The 21035-nt window shown below is 35.9% G+C and overlaps 1 protein-coding gene across 13 annotated transcripts in view; it reads right to left on the bottom strand.

The window, feature by feature from the left end:
• Positions 1-21035, bottom strand: part of MTMR3 (myotubularin related protein 3) — a 129163-nt gene that overhangs the window by 50671 nt on the left and 57457 nt on the right. For 10 of the 13 annotated variants that reach the window (XM_073223158.1, XM_073223156.1, XM_036993671.2 and 7 more), the window contains 4 exons: positions 13557-13609; positions 9741-9824; positions 814-903; positions 298-414 (listed from right to left, as the gene is read on the bottom strand). In XM_073223158.1, the coding sequence (XP_073079259.1) occupies positions 298-414; positions 814-903; positions 9741-9743 (210 nt within the window). In that variant the 5' untranslated portion in view covers positions 9744-9824; positions 13557-13609. Of the gene's footprint in view, positions 1-297; positions 415-813; positions 904-9740; positions 9825-13556; positions 13610-16948; positions 17044-21035 lie in introns of all 13 variants that reach the window. The other 3 variants (XM_073223155.1, XM_073223157.1, XM_036993673.2) reach the window with 2 other exon arrangements.

The raw sequence follows: 21035 nt of genomic DNA, 5'->3' as shown, positions 1-21035 counted from the left end.
GACAGCCTTTGCGTCCTTATAAAGCTTTATGATACAGCATCACCTAGTGCAAACCATGCAGCATAACTAAACACAATGGACACCTTAGCTGACAACCACACTATCATCTTAAATCAAGCACAAGAGCTGCTTGCTAACCCAGTGTCCTCTGAGTACTAAACTGAGAGAAAAGCATAGGACACAATATTTTCACACCCAACTCTGTAAACCATTCTTCTTTGAAAACATTAACAAGTGTTTTTTTTCTGCTTCCTTTCTCCATTTACTTTAGTGGGAGACTAGTTGTTCACCACTTACATTAACAAGAGACTCCTTGAACTTGATGTGAAGTCTATAATTAGAAAGTGCGATGATGGCATCCTCAGCACGGCCCACATACTCGGTGCTTTCTCCATGAAGTTCAAAGAAAGGAACCTTGAAAATGGAAGAAGAAACCTTTCAGAGTTCTGAAGCAGTAAAGCAAAGTCTTCAAACACAGGTCAGATGAATGGACAATAAATCCTCTGTCAAACTTAAAACCCAGTACAAAAATGGTTAAGAGACCTAAAGAAGATGAGCTTATACCCACAAAATTCAAATATGCCTAGTTATTCAAAAATCAAGACTACTGAAGGAATGAGAGAGGATCACTCAAACAGTGAAATCTCAGGAAGTAAGATTTTCTAAAAGGAGAGAGATTTTTCCAGCTAACATTTGTACTATTTGGTTTAGCAATGAAAATTATACAGGGCATTACTTCAATCTACTAGCTCTGCTACACAGTTAATATGATGCTAAATACTTATTTCACTCTAAAAAGTGACCTGTAATTACCTGAAGATTCTCATCCTCCCGAATCAGCTGCTTCCTGGGAAAGATCTGATTGGCCTGGATGCACTCAAGGCTGTGCCGAGTCTCTTCATCCTGGAAAAACCCAAAACCTTTAAATAATTATAAAACTCCCATTCATCCATATCTGGTATTCCTGCCATTGCCAGTAGTGTAATCACAATGAGAGTCTAGGGACCAAGGTGGACAGAAAGTTCAAGGAAAAAATATTCATCCCCAAAAATATTACAACCAATTTTACATCCAATCCAATATTAGGTACTTCTAAGTAAGAGAACACACTGATGCAAATAAAAAAAGTCAAAAAGGTTAACAATGTTGTTATGAAGCACTAGTAAGTTATTACACTACTTCTAAGAGAAACCAAGATAACAGTGGGTTTTTCTTCTCTAAGTTATAACCTTGTTTTCAAAGATACATTTGAAACTATTTAAGAATGAAATGATGTGATGTCTGGCATTTGGTTCAAAATAATTTGAAGGGGGAGAAGGAGAAAGTGAGTGGGGCATAAATTAAACAGAACTGACCAGGAAGAATAACTGACAAAACAATGTAAATGGAGGTTCACTATACTATTATCTACTTTGGTTCTATATGAAATTCCCATAATAGGTTTATTACTAAATGTAAGCTCAAAAACTGAATTTCTCAAACTGAAAATGTGTACACCACTATCCCTAATCTCTCTTACATTACAAAACAGATGTTTTCTATTAAGACAATGTCAAAAGAAGCAGCAGTAAATGTTAATCTAAATGGCACTTGGATTGAACTTAACTATAATTTGTACAAAAAAAAGTATTTTACGTTATGAATTTTCATGGCATAGGAAGACAAGAGAAAAAGCAACTTATTGGAAAGTCTAACTATAAATTATGATGTAATCTGTTTGCACAGCAACTTTTTAAGAGCAGAAGTCATATCATGTCCAACTGATACAAGAATTATAACCACTTACTTACCAGACATTTCTGCATATGTACTAACCACAATTTCAACAATTATTTAAATCCCCTCAAAAAAGAGGGGAAAAAAAAACACTTGAGGCTCTACCCACTAGCAATCTTAAACCAAAAACAGAATATACTACTGTGGTTCTCAAAGTGAGATCTGCAGACTCTGAGACCCTTTAAGGGGATCTATGAGGTCAAAACCACCTTTGGAATAACACTACATTATTTGCCTTTTCTCACTGTATTGGCATTTGTACCAACAGTGCAAAAAGAACTGGTAGGTAAAACTGTTGGCACCATAGCACAATCAAAGTGGTAGCACCAATTTCACTTAGACTGCCCTTGAAAAAAGCAAGAAAAACTAAGTAAATCTTATTAAATCTTAACCCTTAAGTAAATTTTTTATATAGGAATACATGTGAAACACTTCTGCTGCATACTGAAATATTATGGTTATCTCAAGATAAAGCACTATGCAACTGTTTCAGTTATAAGACAAATTAGCTACTTTTTAAAATTAAATATCTATTTTAATTGAAAGAACAAAGAACATACAAACCATGATAATTCAGACTTAACCATTTGGCAGATTTTTTCTCCAAATGACATTATTAGTTGCCAATCATAAAGCTTTTTGTGAAAATTAGAATTGTGGAAAAGCTATCATCTGCTACCATAAATTTCACAGCTGCCAAATACTTAAAGGCTTTTCTGATGAGAGCACTGGTCATATTACCAAATGTGATTTTTAAAAGAAATTATATAGTGAAAAATGCCTACATTCAGAAGATGTGCATTACTCAATGAACAATTTATTTTCAAAACGACCAATGCATGATGTTACAAAAATCATGTACGGGATAAGAACCATTTAAAGAGCAAGACAGATCCAATTGTTTTAACAGAATACATGAAGTTCACTGATACGGATTCAGATTCCACACACTGGAACTGACCTTTAAAGAACTTCCCTGTCAAGTTTTGGTGTAGGGTAACAAGAATACACACAATTAACTGGAAAAACTATCAAAATACTCTTTCCTTTTCTAATTACATACGTGTGAAGCTGGATTTACTTCATATATTTCAAACAACACATTTTAATAAATTGAAAGCAATAGATATAAGATTATCCAGCTATTATCTATAAAGCCAAACATTACAGATCTGTAAAAATGTAAAATAAGGTCACTTTATTTTGGGATGAGGAAAGTTACTTTTCATCAAAATTGTTACTTATGTTAACATTTATTTGGGTTGTTGTTGTTACCTTTAAATGAATTTATGAACATTTTAAAGATTTCTCAGCTTTAATTTCTAACATAGTAAATATAGACATATCCAATATAAACAAAAGCTCTTTGGGGTCCTCAGTAAGTTAAGAATGTAAAAACAGGTCCACAAACCAAAGAATTTGAGAACTGCTGCTCTACTATATTCCAAAACTAATTACAGTTTAAACTTTCATCTGAAAGCAGGCCTTCTCTAAAACCGCTCTCCTAGGGCTGCTCTACAGCACTAACAGCCATATGGAGACTCGAATAGCATACGCCCATCTCCGACCCCATAAAACAAGCATTTCTGCTACTAGCAAGGCTGGACCCATCCTATCCCCTCTAAGGGGCAGGAGATTTTTTTTTTTTTTTTTTTTACTTAAGTTGTGTTTAATGATGAGCCAGCTGACAGGGTATCCTGTTATCCTCCTTGACATATTCATGCTGATCTCCCCTCTTATTGCCCATGTGAGTATATATATTTTTTCTATTTGGTATCATTAATAAACAATTACATGAGGAACATTGTGGTTACTAGATTCCCCTCATTACCAAGTCCCCACCACATACCCCATTACAGTCACTGTCCATCAGCGTAGCAAGATGCTGTCGAGTCACTACTTATCTTCTCTCTGCTCTACTGCCTTCCCCGTGACCCCTATGTTATGTGTGCTAATTGTAATGTCCCTTATTCTCCTTATCCCATCCTTCCCACCCATCCTCCCCAGTCCCTTTTCCTTTCGTGACTGTTAGTCCATTCTTGGGTTCTGTGAGTCTGCTGCTGTTTTGTTCCTTCAGTTTTTGCTTTGTTCTTATACTGCACAGATGAGTGAAATCATTTGATACTTTTCTTTCTCCACCTGGCTTATTTCACTGAGCATAATTCTCTCTAGCTCCACCCATGTTGTTGCAAATGGTAGGATTTGTTTTCTTCTTATGGCTGAGTAATATTCCATTGTGTATATGTACCACCTCTTCTTTATCCATTCATCTACTGATGGACACTTAGGTTGCTTCCATTTCTTGGCTATTGTAAATAGTGCTGTGATAAACATAGGGGTGCATCTGTCTTTTTCAAACTGGGCTGCTGCATTCTTAGGGTAAATTCCTAGAAGTGGAATTCCTGGGTCAAATGGTATTTCTATTTTGAGTTTTTTGAGGAACCTCCATATTGTTTTCCACAATGCCTTAACTAATTTACATTCTCACCAGCAATGAGGGAGGGTTCCCCTTTCTCCACATCCTTGCCAACATTTGTTGTTGTTTGTCTTTTGGATGGTGGCCATCCTTACTGGTGTGAGGTGATATCTCTGAGATTTTGATTTGCATTTCTCTGATGATTAGCGATATGGAGCATCTTTTCATGTGTCTGTTCGCCATCTGAATTTCTTCTCTGCAGAAGTGTCTGTTCAGCTACTCTGCCCATTTTTTAATTGGATTATTTACTTTTTGTTTGTTGAGGTACATGAGCTCTTTATACATTTTGGATGTCAATCCCTGATCAGATATGTCATTTATGAATATAGTCTCCCATACTGTAGGATGCCTTTTTGTTCTACTGATAGTGTCCTTTGCCGTACAGAAGCTTTTCAGCTTGATATAGTCCCACTTGTCCATTTTTGCTTTTGTTTCCCTTGCCCAGGGAGATACGTTCATGAAGAAGTTGCTCATGTTTATGTCCAAGAGATTTTTGCCTATGCTTTTTTCTAAGAGTTTTATGGTTTCATGACTTACATTCAGGTCTTTGATCCACTTTGAGTTTACTTTTGTGTATGGGGTTAGACAGTAATCCAGTTTCATTCTCTTACATGTAGCTGTCCTGTTTTGCCAACACCAGCTATTGAACAGGCTGTCATTTCCCCACTGTATATCCATGGCTTCTTTATCATATATTAATTGACCATATATGCTTGGGTTAATAACTGGACTCTCTATTCTGTTCCACTGGTCTATGGGTCTGTTCTTGTGCCAGTACCAAATTGTCTTGATTATTGTGGCTTTCTTTGTAGTAGAGCTTGAAGTTGGGAAGCGAGATCCCCCCCTGCTTTACTCTTCCTTCTCAGGATTGCTTTGGCTATTTGGGGTCTTTTGTGGTTCCATGTGTATTTTAGAACTATTTTTCCCAGTTCATTGAAGAATGCTGTCAGTATTTTGATAGGGATTGCACTGATTCTATAGATTGCTTTAGGCAGGATGGCCATTTTGACAATATTCATTCTTCCTAGCCAAGAGCATGGGATGAATTTCCATTTATCAGTGTCCTCTCTAATTTTTCTCATGAGTGTCTTCTAGTTTTCAGGGTATAGGTCTTTCACTTCCTTGGTTAGGTTTATTCCTAGGTATTTTATTCTTTTTGATGGAATTGTTTTCCTGATTTCTCTTTCTGCTAGTTCATCGTTAGTGTATAGGAATGCAACAGATTTCTGTGTATTAATTTTGTACCCTATAACTTTGCTGAATTCAGATATTAGTTCTAGTAGTTTTGGAGTGGATTCTTTAGGGTTTTTTAAGTACAATATCGTGTCATCTGCAAACAGGGACAGTTTGACTTTTTCCTTACCAATCTGAATGCCTTTTATTTCTTTGTGTTGTCAAATTGCTGTGGCTAGGACCTCCAGTACTATGCTGAATAAAAGAGGGAAGAGTGGGCATCCTTGTCTTATTCCTGATCTTAGAGGAAAAGCTTTCTGCTGCTTGCTATTAAGTATGATGTTGGCTGTGCGTTTGTCGTTTATGGCCTTTATTATGTTGAGGTACTTGTCCTCTATACCCATTTTGTTGAGAGTTTTTATCATGAATGGATGTGGGGCAGGAGAGCTTTTTATTAAAGAGTTTGATACTGAAAATTTAGAAAGAAATTAGTGGCTTCAAATTCTAAAAATCAAACTTTAACAACTTTATAAGTGATTCATGAAATGCCACAAAAATTTCTAAAACTTCCATTATTAAACACACTTACTATGTTTGAAAACACACATTAATAATGTCACTTTACTAGGATTGCTAGGTATTTACCATGACTGTCAAGAAATTATGGCTGATAATCAAGCAATTTTACAAGAATAGTCTAAAAATTTATTTAGTTTCTTACAGAAAAAAAAAATGAAAGTTGGAGTACTTTAGAAGATTGATATGACACGGAGCCTCCGAAAATATAATGATCTAGAGTATACAAGGTTTGTAAAATGGCTCCATCCCTATAAACAGGAGAATAACTTGTCAGATGAAGAGTTTTGTGTCAATCTGTTCCATTTTATCGCTTTCCACTCATTTCCTCTGAGGTCAATGATTGGGTGAGAGATTAATAAGGGACACAGTCACATTTGAAAGGAACTCATTTTTCTATAAATGTTAGTTTTTTCTTTTTGACCCATTTTATTTTCCATTCTTAAGAGGCACCTCTTGACTCAACACTGACTAGTTATACTTAGAACTAAAGAGAAGAGAGATGAGGAAATCTTGAATTTAGGAAGATTTCTTACATAAACCAATAGGGGATAGTTAAGACATGCTACGAAACATGAGGGGGAAAGCTTTTTATGTTAAAAAGAAATTACATAAAAAATACACTGTAAAAACATATTCTGAGTGCCATATTAACTTTTAAAATCACATAAATATTTAAGGCCCAAATTTTTATTCTCTTCAGAAGCATTTTATAGAGGTATCCATTATTTCTTTAAATTGATTCCCTGATCTAGTTTTTTACTGACCTTTAAAGAGCACAGCATTGAAATAATGTAGCAGGCTAAAAACAAACAAAACTAGAGAAGCCATTGCCAATTAATCTGGCTGGCATAGTCACTTGAGCACTAATGCAGGCCAGTGTATATAACTGAAGTAGCTTCTGAAAATGGAATGAATGATTTTCAATGAACTAAAGTAGCTTCTGAAAATGGAATGAATTATTTTCAATGTAAGAACTGTGAATTAGGCTAGCAAGACAAGATCATGAAGTAGAATTCTTTTTATAGTCAAAAGTTTTATGGTCAAAAGAAATGTTCTTTTTAAATACTGCCTCAGTTTACCTTACCTAGTAAGGCTTCAGAATTAATTTTTCTCTCTTGTACATAAAAATGCACTTAATCCCCAAGAACTTAGGACAAACTACTCATTGACTTTCTGGAATAATGGTGATTTGAAAAACATTACTTGGCTAATAAGTTGAATTAAGTGCCTAATTTATTGCAGTTTGTGATTTTCATAGGTAAAAAAGGAGGCCAAAGTTGAGACTGTCTACAGAGTAAGGAGGTGGAAGGAAGCAATAAAGAAAGGAAGAAAATAACCTGATAAGTGTTGGCCTAATAAGAGATTTGGAAACAAATTTCTCTTAATTAGTATTAGAGAGAATGTATGGTAAATTTCCTGGTCTTTCGAAGGAACACATGGCATTATGGAGTCTGGCACTTCTCAGTCTCCACCAGCTCATAAGGTCAGTGTGGTCACCTATAAAACCTCGAAAAGGGATCACTCACTACAGTTCTGAACTATGCTATTAGCTAAACTATGTAGTTAAGAGAGACTGACATCAGAGAATTCAACATTAGATATAAATATCTAAAGAAATTGGTAAGCAGAGACTGCTGACAAGTCAAAAAGCCTAAATATTTTCATATTCAGTGTTCCAGGACTAAAAACTGTTTACTCTTAAGAGTGGAATCTGTATAAAAATACTTGGGACTGATAATTACTTTCACTTTACATTTTGCCATTTGTTAATTTCAGTCACTATTCTTGAGACTGGTATTGAAAGCCATAAAAAATACAATTTCCTTTGGTACAATGCTTGGGATCTGTTTCCAAATAATCCAAAGAAGTGGGAGAGGAGTCAGAAGAAACAAGTATGGCCATAATCTGATGATTACTGCAGCTGATTGATGTATATATAAGGGTTCATAATACTACTCTTCATATAGGCCTGAGATTTTCCATATTAAAATAAAACATTTTACTAATGCTTTTAACCTCCCCCAAAAAGACAAACTCCAATCTCATTTAAGAGCGTTTAGTAGTATAAGAGATAGTACAGAGTACACTGAATAAAGGAAATCAATAAAAACAGAATTCAGTGCTCCTGAATTCTCTATACAGAAAATAAGGATTAAGGACATATAACCTAAATGCTAAAATAGTAGGGTATATTAATTAATATTAATCAAATCAATGGTTCAACAACTTGCAAAACATTATATAGTTTAGTAAAATAAACACCAAGAATCCAATGAATCAACATGGGAATATGCCTAATTTGGTGAAATTAGCAAAAAGGAAATTATGTTTTAGTTCCAACTATGTAAAATATACATATGGACATGGACTAATCAGAAAGGAATACAACCATGGGTTTTGATGGTAGAATTGTAAATGAACATTTGTAAAAACTTCCTATAATGGTTTATGAGAAATTTTTAAAAAGAGAGACATGGCCATACTGCTCCAAAACTATCTCACACAGAAGCATCTTCACAGTGTGCCAGGGAGACTGCCTGCAGGGCACCATGAACACCCCACAGCACCAAGATGAGGACAAAACTGGGTGAGCCATGTGCTATATGATGAAGGATAACCCCTCAGTACAGAACAAGAACAGAGATACTTTCATAAGTCTGTCATTTGCTATTAATTAGCATTGGTTTACATATCACATAAATATTAGGCAAATACTTAATTCATTAAAAACTTTGTGGGAAAACCAGTAAGATAAAACGTAGTCTAGAGAAATAATACTCAAAGTTCATCAATGTTCGGGTATAGGATGCATCAGAAAGTTGTTATGCCCACAAACCAAGGAAAAATGGGCCCAGCTTTAAATGAGAGCAATTACCTTTTTCTCCTTTCAATATGGCATTACTGCACAACTAGCTTTTCTGTTTTGTTTTAGTTTGTTTTTAATTTTGAAAAGCATTTTCTACAACCATGTCCTTAATGAAGCTTGAAATTAACATGGAGTTTTCAATTGCTTCTTTGTGCCCAGCATGAACTGTTTGGATCTAGGAGACACCACAAGGTAGAAGCAGGGCAATATTACAAAGAACCACTTCTTTTTTTAAGCCTTGAAGCACTGTTTACATATTCTTACGATTGACAGAAATGTAGCTGGCTCATTGCTCCATCTACTCTTCCTCTACTGGGCCCTAAATGGCCCACAAGTCACTGAAATGTCCCTTAAATGCTCTTTTTAGTCCAAGATGTAGGTGGGGGCATGCAGAGCTGCTTCACCTTCTTTGGGATAAAAATACTGCCTTAAAGAGACAGAATGGAGAGGCAGGGAAGAGTTTCTATCCAGAAAGGTAAATTCATAAGGAGTTATGTGTATGACCATATCATAATTCTCCACACACTAACACTCACATACACGTTTTCACATCTTGCTACCTAGAAAAGGATTAAGGAACCTGGCGTCCAAGAACTATGGGTTTAATCTTCATGACTGTGAAGTAGAAGACAATGCCTAAGTCACAGAATTAAAGTTAACAGAAACTAAACGGTTCTAATACACTAGAATACTCAATGACTATTAGTACTAAGTAAACAATAAAAGAAAGGAGACAAGAAGAGAGTTCTGGGAAAGGAAAAATGAAACGATCTCTTCCAAAAACAATGTTTAATTATGGACTTAGTAGTGTTCATTTAATTGTCAGAATGGAATTCAATTCCATTTTTCTTGTTAATTCCTTGTACTTACCATGACAGGAGGCCCAGATTAGGAGGAGAGATCCTCGTCCCTTCTTCAACGTCTGGCAAGGCTTTTCTTTCCTTTATGTTTGATCTTTAAGAAGGAAAAAGAAAGAAGAGATATAACTGGCATTTCCCCCCACACTTGGTCATACCCTAATTAAATTAACTATATCTACATATATCTAAAGACCTGATAAGAGTCAGCCAAAAAAAAAAAAAAAAGCTGAATGTCCCCCAGCCAATCCCCACTAGTGAAATCCAAACTCCACAATGCCTTTGTGAAAATCCTCTTGATCCTACCCTCTTCGGGCAAAAAAGTAGCAAAGGCCCACATTCCAATGTTGATAGTGATACAAAAAAAGGTTATAAACCTTGGATGAAAATAAAGCAATAATAATTATTAAAAGCAACCTGAAAATGTAAAAACAATTTCTGTTACACAATGTTTTTGTAGTTATTTCTAAATTCAAAATGGATCTCCCTATCTATGGGAACTAAACTGGCTTAGTAAACAAAATAGGAAAACAATACTTCACTGCCACAATATTCTATGCTCATTTGAAAACTCACATTAAAAAAAAAGGCAAATACTAATAGATGATACAATATGGATGAACTCTGGAAACATTATCCTAAGTGAAAAAAGCCAGACACAAAAGACCACATACAGTATGATTCCATTTATATGAAATGTCTAGAATAGGTAAATCCATAGAGACAGAAAGTAGATTAGTGATTGTCTGGGGACAGGTTGAGGAAGCAATAGGGAATAACTGCTCATAGACACAGGGTATCTTTGTGGGGTGATGGAAATATTCTGGAATTGGATAATGGTGTTTAGCACATTAGTATGCATACTAAAAATAATCCCACTAGACTGTGTACTTTAAAAGTATTAGTTTTATGTGATGTGAATTAGAGCTCAGTAAGAAAAAAAATTTTTTAATGTAGAAAAGTATGACTAGAATCAAAGGCTTCATAGAACACTAAAAATAATTCTACTGAAAAAAAGTTATGGGAACAATCCAGCGACAATGAGTTTTCTAAGCATCTAGATCACTGTCTCTAAAGACTAATTCTAAATCCCACTTCAATTTGATAGTTTTGATGTTCTATAATTTAGAAAGTTAAAATAAAAATACACATAAGCATTATTTGTATTAATTCTGAATCATGCCTGTACATATACATAAAAATGATACAACCATTGTTAACACCGGGTACCCCTCTAAGGAAGAAAAGAGGGAGTAGGGGTAGGGACTTTGTTTTTAAATTTATATTATTACTTCACATTATAATTAGACAAACTTTTCTACAAAGAAGTTTTTTAAAAAGAAACTAAAAAAAAATACTGCATAAAAGGTTTCCACTTAACAGAAGACAAACAGTGTGATGATCATGACCCCAATAAAAAAAAAAAAGACAATCAAGGATGTAGACGAACTGCTCTGAGAACAGATGAGATTTGAGTCCTGAGTCTACCATAAACTATGACCTTGAGGGCAAGTCATACTATCTCTCTGAGTTTCTGTTTCTTCGAACAGCTACATCAGAGAATTTTGAGGATTAAGAGATAATGGCATAGATGACACTTGGTATAGTTATTGACATTTAGAAATAACACTCATTAAATCATTAAGGAAGATCTTCCATTACACACAAAGAATGTAGAAAGGACAATTCCCATAAATGTCCTTTTTAATATATATACATATGTGTACACATGCGTGTGTGCACACATATAGTTACTTATTTTTTTCTGAACCACTTAAAAAAGACTGTATACAAATGGCTCTTTACTACTTCTGAAGAACAAAAGTAATCTCTTACATAGCCACAGAAGTTTTCAAATGCAGGAAATTTAACACTGATAGAGTACTTCCACCTACCTTCTATATTCCAATTTGACAATTATATCTATATACTTTACAGAATTTTCCATTTTAATAGATCCAGTCTAGTATCACATATTTAACCTAGTTGTTACATCTCTTTTAATCTGGGGCTCTTATCACATAAATCCAAATAATGCTTGCTGGTATCAAAATTAGTTTAATAATGTCACATCTTTCCCTACAAACCTAGACCAAGTTTCTTTATATAAGAATGTAGCATATTTTCATTCCATTTTACAAATATAAGTTGCAGGTGCTTTATCTAAAGTTAAAAAATAACATTTACTAAATATAGTATTACTATGGCAATGTAAAAATTAAGCACTGCACAGCCAGGTAACACATTAGGACATTTCCTTCTCTAAGGGTCTAATACATGACCCACTGGGCCAGATGAAGGATAAGATTCTTCTTCCAAGCACTGGTCACTGATTTCATTGGTTTCATTCTTTCATCTTGAAAAGAGATTTTCAAAATGATTTCTCTTTTCTTAATATCTGTAGAATTTGGTGGTTGGGATCTGCAGGCTTCTCTGGGCTCCATCATCAGTGTAACACCACTGATGTGACATTTGAGATATCTTTATAGAGGTAAAATATAATTTAATCTTCCTGCTGAACATTTTATCTCATCTTGCAAGCACCTGTGAAGGAGAAACTACTTAATTTCTTACTCAGTAACTAAAACTTATACTTGCAAAAAATAAGTGAGATTCTGAGCAACAAGGACATAGATTATATATACTATATAAATCCTTCACTGTACAGCAAGGAAAAAACAATACTCTGAATCAACAAGATAACTAACTCCTACTAAAACCACAGAATCTATCCTCCCTTATTCTTACCAAGAATAAAATAAATAATTAAAATCCTAATTAAAATGAAATTTCCGCGAGAAGACAATGGTATCCCTGGACCCAGTGAATGTTTTTGTGAATTGAAAATTCAAATATGAGGACAGCTTTCGCCTTCAAGGTGTTCAAGATCCTGTGGGGGTGATAAACATAACTAACAAGGCATAGTATGATAACTGTTACAGAAATGTAACTCCATGGAGATGCAAAGGACACAGAAATGGATTCTGACCTGGGCATTCAAGGAAAGCTCTGTGGAACACTCGAGCTTTTCAATAGTTGAACCCGCCAGATTCTGAGCTATTGAGACAAAGGAGGAAAAGGAGAGGCACAAGCAAGAACGCAACCCAGAAAAAGCCTCCCAGAGAGTATTTGAGGCTAAGTAGGTCAGGGTGGCTATAGAAGAAAGTGTTCTGTGGATGGGGAAATGACTAGTTGCAGGACATGAGCTTTAAGCATAGCTGTGAAGAGCCTAAAATCCCATGATAAGGAGCTTGACTGTTTTTCTGGAGGCAACATAGAGCTAAAGGTTCCAGAGCAAGGGAATGGCTTGGATCCATAAAGTTAAAATTAAAGCAACAACTTCTCATTTCAATAAAATTGGATTACCATTTCCTAAATTAAACAGGTAGCAGAAACTAGAAGCAGTAATAAAGACTTAAATAGTAATAGATATACACAAGTCTATGAAAAGAGAGACAAAAGATTAATATCCACACTGGGATTAGGACTAATAAATTGTTTAAAACTTGTTTCCTAGTTAAATGTCACATCAGTACCACTAAGTCTAGTAATGAGGCCTTGAGTTTTATAGAGATATATTTAAGAAAACTCAAAATAAGAATCCAGTTTCAATTTTAAAAGAACTCCACATTGTTAAGGACTGTCTATTTTAAACAAAAAATTAAGGCTACAATCCATTTAATCTCAACTTAAATACAAGTTTCCAGGCACAGTGTATTGTATTATGGCTCAAGTATTTATGGACAAAGTAATGTGGCTTGAGTCCTGGTGGAAAAAAAAAAGAAAGAGTTGCTAGGGGTAGGTGGGGTTAAGGGAGGGACAAACTTACCAAAAGAAGTTTGTCCCAAGAACTTTTTCTACTAGAAGGTTTCACAAGAAAATCTGCAAAAGAAAAACCAGTAGTTTTACAATGACAAATGTCCTAAAAATCAAGCCACTTAGATCTCCCCACAAGACTTTCCTCTACAAGTTAGAATGCCATGACAATACATTATTTCTTGAATATATTTTTCACAATGTGGACTATTTAGTCAACCATAGATTTCAGGATGTTTAATTGCACAAAATCAGCCCAGTTGGACTTTAGCATGTCTTTAGAAACTGCAGAACTGTACAGACAGAACTTTTCAGGAACCCAGAGATATTTCTAATTAAGGGTTTTTCCACAAGCAAGCATCATTTTTTATGCTTCTCAGGTAAACCTTTGCCACTACAAGACCCAGTACTTTAAAAACCTAAGACCACAGGAGGCTTGGACTTGGTAGTGTAAGGTGTTCTGTACAAATAACTGGCTTCTACCAAGGGATCATTTATGTGTAAGAAAAAAATCGGGGTGGGGAGGCAGGGAGCATAGTCTAAACATAAAAAATTCCTGACACAACTAGGCAACAATCAGTGGGGGGAAGAGAGATCCCAAGGGTGTAAATTCAAGAGACAGGCCAAGTCTAGGGGTAAGAATGAATTGATGGTGCTAGATTTAATTCAAGGAAACCACTATACTATGTAAGAATCTGACATGTTTTAGAAATTTCTTGATAATTTATTCTGTCAAAGATATGATAAGTTCATCAATACAGAAATGTTTATGTAAAGTTTCCAGATGGACCAAACAACAGGCAGATTCAACAAAAACATTCAGGGAGGTCCACTTCAATGCTGGCAACATCTCTTCTTCCCAATAACCACAATGAAACATCTACTTGGTTGGAAACAAGTATGTCATTGTGAAACATTACCAACAAAATAAACTGCCCATGCTTCCTAGGACTATTTGCCAGATAAAGGCCATGTAGAAGGTAAATTTGAAAGCAGCTCTCTGGTACCACAAGCTACCTTCCTATGATACCAACAAGTATCACATGATACCAGTCATGTACACCTCAGACACTAAGAGCAGTTAAGTTTCACTGACCTTGAATATTCATGTATTTAAGGAGGTAGAATGTAATGTGGTCATACTGAATCTAAGCAGTTACCTCAGGTGTCTAATTACAAGAGATTCTTAAGCATTTTCTGTAATAATGAAGAGACAGTCGGCGCAGGGGTTAACTATGATCACCCATAAGAGCCATCCAAGGGGGATTAAAAATAAATCTAAGTGACTGAAATAAGAGGTTGAGTTTTTATAATCACACATTATACTATGGATAGGATTTTATCAATTTTAAGAGAAAACCCTAAATAGAGTTTAAAAAAAAATCTGTATGCCTGAATATTAAATACTATAATACTGGATATCACTGTGCAGCTACCCCAAGAGGGAAACCTCACACAATACATTCAACGTCTCTTTCTGGAAGATAATGAGGTAATGACTAAGAGGAAGGGTATGGAGGCCCTGAGGAGGGGACACTTACATGGAATAGTTTATGGTGGAAGCACACCAATTTGGACCATTTATATAATAAAAGCATCTAAGCCACAAAACTAATCTAATCAGACTGAACCAAATTCATTAGGAAGAATGAAGAGACTAATTTTAAAGGAATCTTAATATTCACCATATGTGAAAGAAATGGCTTTTCTTGCATATGCATTGCATATTAAGAAATATATTCACAGCAAAACTTCAATGTGGAGGCATTATAAAGTAATTCAGAGGTGTTAAATTTTAAGAAGTGGCTTTACAACTGCCACTACTTGGGGGAAGTTTTTCAGCTTCTTAGTGTTTCCTTATTTACGCCTGATAGTTTTTCAGGTATTTGATGGATGGATATGACCTTCCCAAACTAGAGTTCTGTGGCATGTTGGGTAAGATTATTCCATGTTGGGGAGATGACTTAATCGCTAGCATTAACCAAAATCCAAGCATTTATCTGCTGAGTAAAACTATCACGGGTCAGTCTTACTCCCTGAACAGGAGCCCAAATTTCAGGTTTTCTAAGAACTTTTGCTGCTGAAGTCAATTATAAATGAAAACAGAAACAAGGGAGAGTTCAAAAAGCATGCCTGCCTTTACCTATCATGACAAGTTCACTGTGGTGTAGATTTATTTGACAAATATTTTGAGGTGACAGGCACTATTCTGGGCCCTGGGGATGCAGCAGTTAATAATACAAAATTACCACTCATAAGAAGCTGCAATACTATGTTTCAACTGTCATATTCCCAGATGGCTGAATTGCCCTCACTGTGACTTTTCCCCCTAGTTATGAGGACCATTCTTTGAAAAAGATAGAAGACACAGCAAATACAAAACAGTCAGTGTCCTGGCTCAGTGAGTTCTCCAAATAAAGCCCCTGCATGTCATTTCTAATACCTCTTCTGGAAACACTAAGTGCTGTCTGTGAGTTTTCAGGGATCCAACGCACATTTGTGATCAGCACACTGCATTCCTCTGCCAGCTGTAGGGCACAGATAAGCAGCCTAAGTATTATCACTTCCTCAGCAAAAAACAACCATCCTCTCCTCGAAAAACAAAAAGCAAGTAAGTTGTCGGAAACTGTAAGCTGAACTCTATGTTATAATCATATTTCTGTATCAAAAAGCTTTTAAATTAAATGGTAATGAGTCTCTTGAACCAGCAACACTGTGGATAATGTTCACTGTAACAAGAAAAGACTCAACAGATAATGACCAAAGATCAACCTTGTATAATTCTGCGACTTCATTAGTGATACAGAGGGTGCTTCATTTTTTATTGGAGAGGGCAGAGGTGGTTAACTATAGAAATTCTGAATACATTCCTCAAAAGAGGCTCTGCAATAGACAACAGACAATTTCAAACAGCTAGTTAGAGGTCAGTACTTAGGATCATCTGCCTTTACTTAAATGGTTGAAATACTGACAACTGCTTTTCCAAATGTGGACCCAAAAATGTGAGGAGTCAAAAACAAAGTAACTGTGCTCTAACATTTTTAGGTATGAAGATCTGGTTGCACCTCTGCTTGTCATACTCAAGAAGGCAAAAGAAAGCCCTGATCATGTTCTCAGAAAGATTAACTGATCAAACCACCTTTGGCAACTTTGGTTTGTACCTTTTAAAATCACTTATTTTAGAAGTATTTTCCTTTTAAATAATCCTTGTAAAGGTATATGAAGGGGGAAAAGTATAATCATACATGATGTCTTGGTGAAGAAATTTTCTGATGGTGACCAGAAAAGATTAAAACCCAAGATCGTACAAAATCTGCTTAAAAAGAGTTAAAAATTAAATAACTTTAATAAATATTTTATATTCTGACTTGCTCTTTATAATCATTTCTATATATATTTACTTACACATTCAGATGTATTAAGTCAATGGGATTGTAAGGAATTTCTATGAATCATTTGTTGCATTATTTTCTGACTCCATGTTCTTCATGAAAAATCACCTGAAATTAAGAACTTTAAATTTAATTTTATATGGCAGCATTTAAGTTCACCATCTTAAATGAGGAAATTTTCCCTATTGCCCAAGAAAGATTAAATTCTTATAATTTAACAGAAAACAAAAGAAATAAGTTTTGGTTATTAAAAAAGAAGATAGAAAGTTCAGTCATTCAAATCAGTAAAAATTAATTGAATTAAAAGCCAAGCAAGATTTTATCAAAGTGCCAGAGGTAGTTCAATATTTATAATTGCTATGGAAAGATCAGAAAGACTAGCTCCAGTATTGGAAAAATGTTTCCTGACTTTTGTTTCTTTGACTAGTTCCAATGTCTACCTTTGGGAAATTAACAGTGAATTCCTGCACACTCATGTCCTGCTACCTGCTCTCAGTTAACCTCTGGTAAAAAAAAAAAAAGTAATTGTTTCCCCCATACCTGTTTTCTCTCCTGCCCTTCCCCAAATCAGAGTTTTCGTTGGCAAAGCATAAGTCAAAAAAAATTTTTTTTAATTCTTACTCCAGAAATGTCATTAGGAAACTTCATTTTTCCTAACGATAATCTTGTAATGACTTCTGCCCTCTTAACACATCATATCACTCTCTCTCAACACTGCAATCTCTCAGATTGCAGACTCTGTCCCTGACTTCTACTGTTCAAAGAATAAAATTTTCGCTACATTTTCTTGGCCAAAAAAAACACCTAAATGTCCAATCCCTATGAAGATGAGCAGTTTTACAATACGTTCTCAGAAAGTTTTTAAGTAAGGTTTAAATTATGCTCTTATTTATGTACATAATATAATAAGAAAACTAGCCAATGAGACAGTGAAACCAAAAAAGTACGTTTTTTAATAAAAAACAACTAAAGGACTAGGCAAAATTAAACATCCCAATGTCATTTTGACATCTGTAAATGTGCACTTATTCTGATTTGCTTTGCTTCTGGACCCTACCCTAAAAGGACACAGATCTCCAAACTCCACCATTTTTACACCAGCTCCCCCTAACTCGCCCACCTCACAGCTGCATAAGAGGTTTTTCTAGAAAGACAACTTAATCTGAAGGTCACTTTACCGTAAGAACTCAAGAGTATGGCCATGCATAAATGAGCATGATTTTCCTATTTTGCTTAGGTACTAGTGAGACAGGGACCATGGGGTGTAGTCAAGAGCAGGGTGAGGGCCTCCAGAAAAAGCAAGGCAGGATATTCAGTCAGAGTGATGCTGGAGTTCTTGTTTGCAGAGTCGAAGAATGAATTTCACAAACACCCAAGGTAGGAGAGCCAGGGCTTTTATTTAGAGATAGAGTGAGAGAATAGAGCTCCTGGCTCACACCTGGAGGGGACAAGAGAGTCCCTAGTGGTGCGTTGTCTAGGGGTTTTATAGGTAGTTGAGGATTTTTGGAAACCAGATAAAGGCTTAGGGGTGTGGACTTGTTAAGTGGCCCCTAAATACTTAGAATTAACTTAACAGAAGAATCTTCCTGCTCTGATGATTTCTCCCTGAGATACCTGCTTCTTGGTCTGGGAGCATATCAAACAAGGCCTCCTGCCCAGCCCCTAAAGTGGGCTGAGGTATTGTTTGCTGAAGAGTAAATTAAGAACCTTACTTCTTAAACTTCCTGGGTATTAAAATGCAATCTTATCTTTAAGGTGGAATCCTTCCTGCTTTTAACTTTGTTTGTTTATGGCTGGGCCTGCATGCTAGATTAGTTGCCCAGTTTGCAAATCACCTCATCAGGTCGGAAGGAGGAAAGACAGCACATAGGCCTGGGCCTTTAAGCATGCTAAAGTGAATCTTACATGATTACAAATGATTAGCGTAATAAAAACATGTGCTACCAGAGAAGACAAGTAGTGATTCTACAGCATCTTACTATGCTGATGGACAGTGACTGTAATGGGGTATGTACATTTACCCCATTGTGGGGACTTGATAATGGGGGGAATCTAGTAACCACAATATTGTTCACGTAAGTGTATATTAATGATAAAAAAAAAACAAAACAAAACTTGTGCTACTCTTCTTTATCTGGGGAATATTAATTGATCTCACATAAGAATGATTCTAGAGCTTAATGTTTAACACAAGAGTTTTGGTGGGGGCATTTCCTTGCATGTACTTACGCTGCTCTGACTGTAAATATCTTGCCTTGCTTTTTCGGGAGGCCCTCACCCTACTCTGACTACACCCCATGGTCCCTGTCTCAAGAGCAATGTAACTACATGCAAGGAAACCCCCTACCAAAACTCTGTGTTAAACATTAAGCTCTAGAGTCATTCTTTGGTAAGATCAGTTAATATTCCCCAGATAAAAAAAAGAGTAGCACATGTTTTTACTATGCTAATCATTTGTAATCATGTAAGATTCACTTTAGCATGCTTAAAGGCCCAGGCCTATGTGCTGTCTTTCCTCCTTCCGACCTGATGAGGTGATTTGCAAACTGGGCAACTAATCTAGCATGCAGGCCCAGCCATAAACAACACAGTAAAAGGCAGGAAGGAATCCACCTTAAAGATCAGATTGTATTTTAAAACCCAAGAAGTTAAGAAGTTAGTTTCTTACTCTTTAGCAAACAATACCTCAGCTCACTTTGGGGGCTGGGCAAGCAGCCTTGTTTGATATGCTCCCAGACCAAGAAGCAGGTATCTCAGGGAGAAATCATCAGAGCAGAAGTTGCTTGTGTTCATTCTAAATATTTAGGGACCACTTAACAAGTCCACACTCCTAAGCTTTTTTTCACATTCCCCCAAATCCTCAACTTTCCTATAAAACCCCTAGACAGCACACCACCATGGGCTCTCTTGTCCCTGCCAGGAGCTCTGTCCTCTCCCTGACTCTCCTACCTTGGGTGTTTGCTAAGTTCATTCTTCAACTCCGCAACAAGAACCCCGGTATCATTAGGGATGTTCAACACCAATTCTAGGAAAAACTAGGAACTACACTTTAAAAAAACAGCAGTATCCCAAACCCAGCTAACCTGTATATTCTTATTAGTATATTAATATTACATTAAGAATATTAATATTCCTCTCCCCATCTGTAAAGAGATTCTCCAAAGTTCTAGTTTCCTCCATTCACTTTTTTTTATCATTAATCTACAATTACATGAAGAACATTATGTTTACTAGGCTCTCCCCTTCACCAAGTCCCCCCACAAACCCCATTACAGTCACTGTCCATCAGTGTAATAAGATGTTGCAGAATCACTATTTGTCTTCTGTGTTGCACGGCCCTCCCCTTTCCCCCACCCCCCACATTATACATGCTAATCTTAATACCCCCTTTCTTCTTCCCTGCCCTTATCCCTCCCTACCCTCCCATTCTCCCCAGTCCCTTTCCCTTTGGTAATTGTTAGTCCCTTGGGTTCTGTGATTCTGCTGCAGTTTTGTTCCTTCAGTTTTTCTTTGTTCTTATACTCCACATATGAGTGAAATCATTTGGTATTTGTCTTTCTCCGCTTGGTTTATTTCACTGAGCATAATACCCTCTAGCTGCATCCTCCGCCACTCACTTTTACGCAGAGTAATAGGTATCAAAATGGACAAGAACCAGACAGCTGAATGAAAATGCAAATCTTACTTTAAGTAGCACACAATTTAAACAAGAGGAAAAACATAGACTTGAAATTTTAACTACTGTCATCACAATTAAAAAGTGCCCAACTTCCGCTAGCCAATAGGTACATTCTAGGGAAGAGAGACAAAACTCAAACAGTGAAGGCCATGAGCAATGAAAATAATCTACTATTCTACTGGCCTAGTTAAAATGTAGATTCTGGCAATTAGGTAGGAGGCTACTCATATTTTTTCAAACAAGCCAATAAAAACCCAAACAACCTCTAACAACCACATATTACAATGTGGGCTCTGTTTAAAATGGTGAGCTCAAATACCTACTCTTTTAAAGCAGTTCTCCTCAACTACTTACAGAGTAGCCAAAGGACCAGAAATTCTTGACCACAACACCAGCTTCTTAAAGAATCCTTTTAAGACTA

This window comes from Manis javanica, chromosome 15, assembly GCF_040802235.1.
Source record: "Manis javanica isolate MJ-LG chromosome 15, MJ_LKY, whole genome shotgun sequence".
Taxonomy (NCBI): domain Eukaryota; kingdom Metazoa; phylum Chordata; class Mammalia; order Pholidota; family Manidae; genus Manis; species Manis javanica.
The sequence above is the reverse complement of the archived record's forward strand: the minus strand, read 5'-3'. Positions and strand labels throughout refer to the sequence as shown.